Source organism: Megalops cyprinoides, chromosome 4, assembly GCF_013368585.1.
Source record: "Megalops cyprinoides isolate fMegCyp1 chromosome 4, fMegCyp1.pri, whole genome shotgun sequence".
NCBI lineage: Eukaryota > Metazoa > Chordata > Actinopteri > Elopiformes > Megalopidae > Megalops > Megalops cyprinoides.
This window is the reverse complement of record NC_050586.1, coordinates 12,682,224-12,690,211: the sequence shown is the minus strand read 5'-3', so window position 1 is coordinate 12,690,211 and position 7,988 is coordinate 12,682,224. Positions and strand designations below refer to the sequence as shown.

The 7,988-nt window shown below is 42.6% G+C and overlaps 1 protein-coding gene across 1 annotated transcript; it reads left to right on the top strand.

The window, feature by feature from the left end:
* The first annotated feature begins 1,403 nt into the window (after positions 1 to 1,403).
* Positions 1,404 to 7,206, top strand: stc1 (stanniocalcin 1). The gene is made up of 4 exons (XM_036527674.1): positions 1,404 to 1,652; positions 6,030 to 6,172; positions 6,347 to 6,558; positions 6,677 to 7,206. The coding sequence occupies exons 1-4, from the start codon at positions 1,538 to 1,540 to the stop codon at positions 6,963 to 6,965; spliced, it is 759 nt and encodes a 252-aa protein (XP_036383567.1). The 5' UTR covers positions 1,404 to 1,537; the 3' UTR covers positions 6,966 to 7,206.
* Positions 7,207 to 7,988: the final 782 nt, after the last annotated feature.

Below are 7,988 nucleotides of genomic sequence, written 5' to 3'. Positions count from 1 at the left end.
CGATAAAAGCTCAAATAATTTGAATAATTTCAGATGGTATTTTTCAAAGACATTTTAACTACGAAAAAGAGCGCACTACATTTGACTATTAACACTGGCTTGTAAATCATACATCTACTGTACCTTGCAACTGAAACTCTATACGTATGAAATTTAAACAAACTCAGATTAAGAAAATAAATTCACACAGTTGGCAAAGTAGATAAGTAAAACAAAACTACTGTACTCGCAAACTGACGCTTGTGTTGAAGTTCTCGTCACGTTTGGTCTTGCAGCAGTTCGTACGGCCAGTGCTGTGCTCTTGGTATAAAACTGCAATGAAACGCCGGTACAAGGTACATGCCGCGAATGAGAACAAGTAGAGATGAGAGCTGCAATAATGTACAGTAGTGAGACACGATCTTAATTGAAGATTTGCTCGCAACAGTATGTGTGCGCAAAGATTTTCTCTGTCGTTCCCTCACCATTCAACCAAAACCGAACGTGGGCTGAATTATAGGATCTATTCTTAGACATGAACAGCTATCTGTTTTGTTAACCGTTTACAAGTCGGTTCCGACTGTAATGCAAATCAAAGCACACGCCAAAAACTAAAATGTTGTGAATTAATATAACTCAATGACCGGGAAATCCGTAATAATGTCTTCCATATAGGTGACGAGATGTTTCGTTGAGACAACATACGTTGCTGAATGCATTGAGAAGGCATAGCGAAAGTCAGTCAGACTCGTCTACTATTGCATGCAGTTATCCCTGCAGAACAATTTGCAAGTTTGCGATCATCTCTATGGTCTCATCAAGGACCAAAGCCTGTACCAAAATTGTCCGAGTGTACCTTAGATATAGATGAGACCTGTGTGGAGTTAGTCATTTGAAAACGACGGACAGGCAGAAAACGTTTCGAAGTGGCATTTTACTGAGGCTACAGCTCAGCTTCTGAAGCTGCTCATTAATCAATCATTGTGTGCGTAGAGACATTTCTTTAGAATAGCAATTCAGTGTTCCTTATGCGGATTCCAAAACACTATCGCGAACTGACAGATTGCAAAAGATAATAAAACTTTCAATGTGTTATTTTAACTGCCTTAATTGTCAAGGAAATACTCCAAAGAGCTATTTAAATTGAACGGATCAGTGGTGAGTTAAATTACTAGACGCGTAAAGATCATGTCAAAAGATAGGCGCAAAAAGTTTCTTAAAGTCACTTTAATTTAGTGGAAAAATATTCAATCAATTAAAAGCGGTCACCGACACTGAGAATGGCTCTGAGATGCTGTGATTTGATTGGACTAACCCGCAGGCTCGTGATGTGTAGCACATTATCATTGATACAGAATGCCTATATAAACTGGAACCTGCGCTCCTTCCAACATGCACACGAAAAAATACAATACTATACAGAATTGAAGCCCCGGAGAAGAAACCTCGGCAAAGCATATCGACAAAACAAGAGAAATACATCATTTTCAACGGGAGAAGAAATCGTCTAGAGACTATTTATTCATTTTGTGCATATTTTCAACATCCTCTATTAACAATGCTTCAGAAGACCGGACTTCTCGCGCTGCTCGCGCTCATTGTGTCTGCCTACGAACTGGATCAGAACGAGTCTTTCTCTCCCAGGAGAACACGCGTCTCCGCTAACAGCCCTTGTAAGTAACAGTCTTTCTCATACTCCTTGCTTTCTTTTCCTTACTAATGGCAGGTTCATGGCTGAAGTCTTAAGTTTGCGTATTTTTGTTCTACATGTTTTCTAATAGCACGATACCAAGTTCAATGTTTACCAACCCGTTTGAGGTGTTACAACACATCAGTATTTTGTTAAAAACACAGCAGCTGGCACAATTCATATTTTTGTACGTTAGATCTCAAGGGTGTATGTTATAGCCATGCATACAGGAATTACAGATACACAAATAATGTAGAATTCTCAAATGAGCAGGTGTAGTAAAACGCCAGCCCTGTCCTGACTGATGATGACGGATTGCCAGTGAATATTTCGCACAGAATGCCTGGGAACTGCCACAGGATATAGATCGCAAAAGTGTACGGAGTTATTGTTCAGGAAACTCCCATTGCAAAGCAAGTTGAGTCATTGCAGGAAGCGCAAAACTCTTAAATGAGTCAGCAATTGGGCTATTAGCCACTTCTTGCTTATGACTTCAGTTCTTTCTGTGCCGTTTATAAATAAAATCCGTTTGCTTCTTTCGTCGAAGAAAAGCATAACTAGTCTTAAACTAAGAATTTAACTTGTGGTAGTGTATACCATCAGGATTCGCTCACTGGATGAGGGCCAGTTAAAGCCACTCGAATTCGTTTTCCACGCCATGGTGTGCAATTGATTTGGCTGAGTTCTGCAACATATATAATACAAAATGGGATCTCAGTTCGGAGTATCTACATTTAATTGCGTTATGATCGAGCAATTCGTTGACGCAGCCTGTGATAGAACTGACGTGTTGCTGCCGAAAGAAGACACCTCGCTTGCTATCATGGTATATGCTTAATATAGGAACATGCGTTTAGAATCGAACAAAGCGAAACAGCAGAGGCATGTATGTCTTCTACTCGCAGAACATGCCACAACATGCCAGAGCCATGGCCCATTTACCACAACGTAATAAGTTTGTGACACGCAAAGTGCATAGTTTTCAAATTGTTTTTTGGCCGTAAGAAGATAGTGATTCTCTACGTAGGATTGACCCGAGAACCACAATGTTGAAACGTGCGCGTGTTGGAGCTAAAGGAGGGTGAGATCCATCACACTGCGGCTTGTCAAAGCCGCCACGCCGCTGCGCGTCTCAGATGAAAGTACGCGCAAGGCCAAGCATGGAGGCAGTCTATTGCAAACTCCCTCTAAGAGGACTAACCCAAACGCAATAAATTGACTCACATTTTTTTTTTGCTACTTTGGAAAGCCTGAGAAGACGTGATGAAATTCTGATACTCTACGATTAAATCTTCATCTCAAGTACAAGTGTATGTACAATTGGCATGTGGAACACAAAGATATTGAATTACGTTATATGCAATACACATTCTAAAATACCTCACTCTTAAATTCCTGTGGGTTTGCACAGTGCAATTATGAGACCGCGACTATACTCTCATGGGTGACTTTTCACAGCATGCCTAATCTTATAACAATAAGTTGACATTTTCTTTTAAATACAAATTAATTTATAATATGACTAATGACCTCTACCATGACTACCAGTTCTGGGACTCTTAGTGTACTGTAGCTCAGCAATGTTTGAATTTATGACTTTTCAAAACAGCTTAACCTCACATTTGTACACAACACAAGTGCATTTCTATTTAATAACTTATTATTCAGATCTGATCATCTGACCCACAAGGCAAAAACATGCCTTTGTTCATTACATTACCTCCAGGTCTGTGCTCTGTATGGCCAGTAGACTTAAAAAGCTTTGTCAAGCTCCACTTGGTATTTGCATAACTTCCTGTTGTACTTAGTCACTAGGGGACAGTCACTGAGTCAGTGCTTTAGTAACAAAAGAACAGCACCACAACAGTTAGTCTTAGGAACTAAAACAATTCATTTGGTGAAAAATCAAGTGTGGGACGAGTACTGTAGCACATACCCCTCTATCTCTGCCAACCCACAATCACTGATGTGAAGTTTGTGTGCTTGGCTTTAAAAGTTCTGTTCTGAATGTGTTATGGATGAAAATAACAGACAAATGCTCTTGCAGCCATTTGCAGTCTGTTAACATTCTAAAACAATTTTGCAGTTTGTACTACATTGTTCTTTGACTTAAATTCTTACTCTTCATAGTATGGGTAATACTACAACAAAATTGCCATTATGCATGTAAAATACAACCTTTATAGCATTTTACAGTATTTACTACCAATGCACGCATGAATTTGGGCTTTATTTGTTGGATATTTGCAGGCTGCCATTCCCATTCAAGATTGTATTTAGAGCAAATGTAAGGTGCCCCCACAGAGCAGTGTGAGATCCTGGGTGGTACTCATCTGGTCATGAGAAAAGCACTGAGTTGCTCAGTAATATATCTGTTAATGCACATTGTAGAAATTGATGTCACAGAAATGTTAAGGGCAAGTAATTATATGTGTGTGCATCCATTTTTTAAATGATTGCCACTGGTGTTGAACTGAATTACAAGGTGCATAGTGATGGTTTAATTCAGCATACATCAGGCTGATGGTGTGAGCTAGACAACTGAGGGAATAAAAGAGCAAGAACACAAAAAGTTGCATTGTCTATTGACTCTGCAAAAAGCTTATGTTTGTCCTGACCCCAAACCTGTCAGGCTAGTCAGCACACATCAAGACATTACCATTCATAATGGTGGTATGTCAGCCAGGTTTTATTTAGGTTTCATTAGGCATAATGTCTCCTTATATCACTGGCCTGATTTCAGGTGTCACACAATGGATGTCTATAAAGTGAACAAACTTATCTTCTAAAGACCTGCCAGAGATTGTGTGCCTGAATCCAAAAGATTCTTGTACTATTGTAAAACAAGCCTTATCTGTGTATTAGCTTAAGCCATGGTAGTAATTACACAGGGTCAGGTGAGGGGGAGCCAGTGCAGAGGTTCTCTGGTTGTGTCACAGTGGAGCTCAGCCAGCTGGCAGAGCCAGAAGCGCAGCAGCCCTCACAGTGCGAGGTACCACACTGACACAGTTTCAGGGCTGCTGCATGCATTACACTCTCAGATCAATATGCACGCCACATAAGAGCTGCTATTGCATTACACTCTCCGATAAGTAGCCAAACTGCACATTGCCCGCTACTGCGTTAAGCTTGCAGATAAGTACGCGCACCGCACCGCACCAAGCCTGGTACTGCATTACACAGTTCAACACCCACACCAAGAACCGCTGCTGAATTACGCTACCATATCAATATCCTCTCTAACCTGATAATGGTGCATTACACTCTCTGAGAGACATCCACATCACACCAGTTGCTACAGCAACCTAGGCCTGGGGTTGCAAACCAACTGTTGGTGTGCAAGCAATAAAACCAAGGTTGCCCGTTTCCCTCTCCAGTGCTCCAGTCTGCCTATATTATAACAGGTGGCAAAGAAAATTGGAAACAATGCTTGGATTTTTGGATCAAGTATAGTAATTGTTTGCTTTACTGAAGTGAAATTATTAGTACAAACACACATACCTCGTATACATTCACTGCATAGCTGGCAAGCTGCTTTTGAATTTTACTATGTTATTTTATTCTCAGTCCTCGGAACAACAGAACCATTCATTGTAGGGTGTTTGGAATTTTATAGCATATTAACTCTGCTATTGGCAGAAAAGTTTATAAAGAAGCATATATCGCCCTGATCTTTTTTCAGAACCTGAACAATACCTCTATGGCAATACCTGCCACACATACTGCTGAAGGTATGTTGTGAAAAGCCCTTTATGAGAAGTGGGACTTTGCACACCATCAGAATACAAGACTATACTGTTTAGTGTTTACAGTCCCTGGTGATGATCTGTGGAGGGGGTCTGGTGCTCTCGCCTGGTGAGTGGAATGTTATTGTCTTGTCACATGTGAGGGTAATGGAAATAGCCTCTGTCGTGCCAACGCTGGCAACCAGCAAAACCTGATCCCACCAGGTACTCTCCCGCTCTTCGAAGACAGCATCGGTTAATCCACGGGCCAGACAGCCTCCAGCTTGCCACGAGTCTACAAGACTTGTTGGTATTTCTGGTCAAGTAAGCCATGACTCAGTCCCCAAAAATAGAAAGTGCAGGAATTCTCATAAAATGTCTTGCCAGTGGATTGTAAAATTGTGTCCCTCTCTTTCTACATTAAAGGTGTCCAGGGGCAAATCAGCCTTGCTCTTTGTCAAAATAACGGGATTTGGCAGCTGAGTCAGCCCGCGATGAAAGGTCGCATTGATCTGCCTCGTTCTCCTGTTCGGGTGCCATTTCGTACTGCGTGGTGGCTCGGTGTCCCGGGAGAAATGTGAATTGTGAGACACATGTCATTTCTTTAACGATCGCCTCTCTCTCTCCGCCCGCAGCAGACGTGGCACGCTGCCTGAACAGCGCCCTACAGGTGGGCTGTGGTGCCTTTGCCTGTCTGGAGAACTCAACCTGTGACACAGATGGAATGCATGACATCTGCAAGTCCTTCCTCTACAGCGCTGCTAAATTTGACACTCAGGTATGGATGTGCATCATCGCAGGCTCTAGCCTTGAATTGGGTGAAGGAGGCTAAACCTGATCTCCTTGGGTGGGGGCTGAGGGTTGGCACTCAGGTGTTTGTTAAGGCTATGGCTGTCGATAATCAATTTCATGGGAGACACTGCTTTGACACAAGTTGTTGTATCTTGTGCAGGGCAAGGCCTTTGTGAAGGAGAGCCTCAAGTGCATAGCCAATGGCATCACCTCTAAGGTCTTCCTCACCATCCGCCGCTGCTCCACTTTCCAGAGGATGATCTCTGAGGTGCAGGAGGAGTGCTACAGCAAGCTGGACATCTGCACTGTGGCCCGCTCCAACCCCGAGGCCATCGGTGAGGTGGCTCAGCTGCCTAGCCACTTCCCCAACAGGTCGGTTCCCACCGTCTCTTTAAAAAAAAAAAAAAACGGCCTGGCCCTGTCACTTAACGCAAAGCACTCCTGACACCAGACCAGCCCAGTGACTGTGCTCCCTCCCCCCTCCCCGCAGGTTCTACAGTAAGCTCCTGCAGAGCCTGATGGAGTGTGACGAGGAGACAGTGGACCTGGTGAGGGCCAGTCTGGTGTCCAGACTGGGGCCAGAGATGGCCATGCTCTTCCAGCTGCTGCAGAGCAAGCCGTGCCCCTCGGTGCCGGCCGCAGTGCCGGCTGGAATGGAGGGCCGCGGAGGCTGGCGATGGCCTATGAGTCCCCATATGTTCAAGACCCAGCCTAACCTGCGCAACAGGGACTCCTCCAATCTCTTCCCCAAGAAGCGTACCACTGGTGACAGCTCTTAATACCCACACAAATCTAGAAATTACATTCACTACAACTCCTGCAAAAACAAATGACGTTCTCTTCCCTTGTGTGTGAGGGCCATGTCCTTTCACGCTGGGGGACAAAAAACATGCCCTGGAGTAAAAGCTGCTTGCATGTCAGGTATCTTTGACTTCTTAATATGAATACATCCGTTGAACATCTGAATGCTTATGTGTATTTTACTCATTGTTCAACTGATGTATTCAAATATGAAACAGTGCAAGCTACATTTAATGACACAAGGGAAAATACACCATTCTGACACAATGCTGTTTTTACCAATGATAGTCATACTGAAATAGATAGTCTTACTAATACAATATACTGAATATTTCCCATGTATTTTTATTACAGCAAAGTAAAAAATACTATAAATAGATTAATAGGTAATGCAAGATAGCTCCTGTGTGCTGTAATATCATGAGTATATTTATTTATGAACATTCTCTCAAGTACCTAATCGCATCAGATTGTCTCAGATTATGCAGGTTACATTTGCCTCCATGTGCTTCAGCTATGACCAACTCCCAGAATTTTCACACTTTACAGTTCTATGCTGCAGGCAGGACTGTCTAAATAGATGGGGGACTCTACTAAGCTGTACACAGGACGTCACTACAGAAACACCAAAAAACTACCCCCTTTGCCATTTGAGACAGCTCTAAAACATGGTGGCATTTTGTGTTCACTTTATAATATCAGAGAGGGGATGACTGTATAGAAATATACCATCTAGGGCTATAGTTTCCCTGAACCTACGGTGTGCAAACAGGGTGGACTATAAAATGTGCTGCCAAATTCTGCCAAAAAGAGAATCCATATTCACTTCCATGTGCAATGTGTAGCTGTGGAGTAACTAGTGAGCAAAATATTTCCTGAAACAAATATAAGTCACCTCTTTGGACTGATGCACAACACACTCCCTGATAAATATGACATGGAGAGGTGGGCTCCTGTACACTGACTTCCAGTGTTGATTATGAGGAATATGACATGACTAT

Excerpts from the sequence above, each read along its gene's own strand:
- stc1 (XM_036527674.1), top strand. The coding sequence starts at position 1,538 with ATGCTTCAGAAGACCGGACTTCTCGCGCTGCTCGCGCTCATTGTGTCT. Across the intron at positions 1,653-6,029 it reads CGTCTCCGCTAACAGCCCTT|CAGACGTGGCACGCTGCCTG; the intron begins GTAAGTAACAGT and ends CTCCGCCCGCAG. Across the intron at positions 6,173-6,346 it reads CTGCTAAATTTGACACTCAG|GGCAAGGCCTTTGTGAAGGA; the intron begins GTATGGATGTGC and ends TATCTTGTGCAG.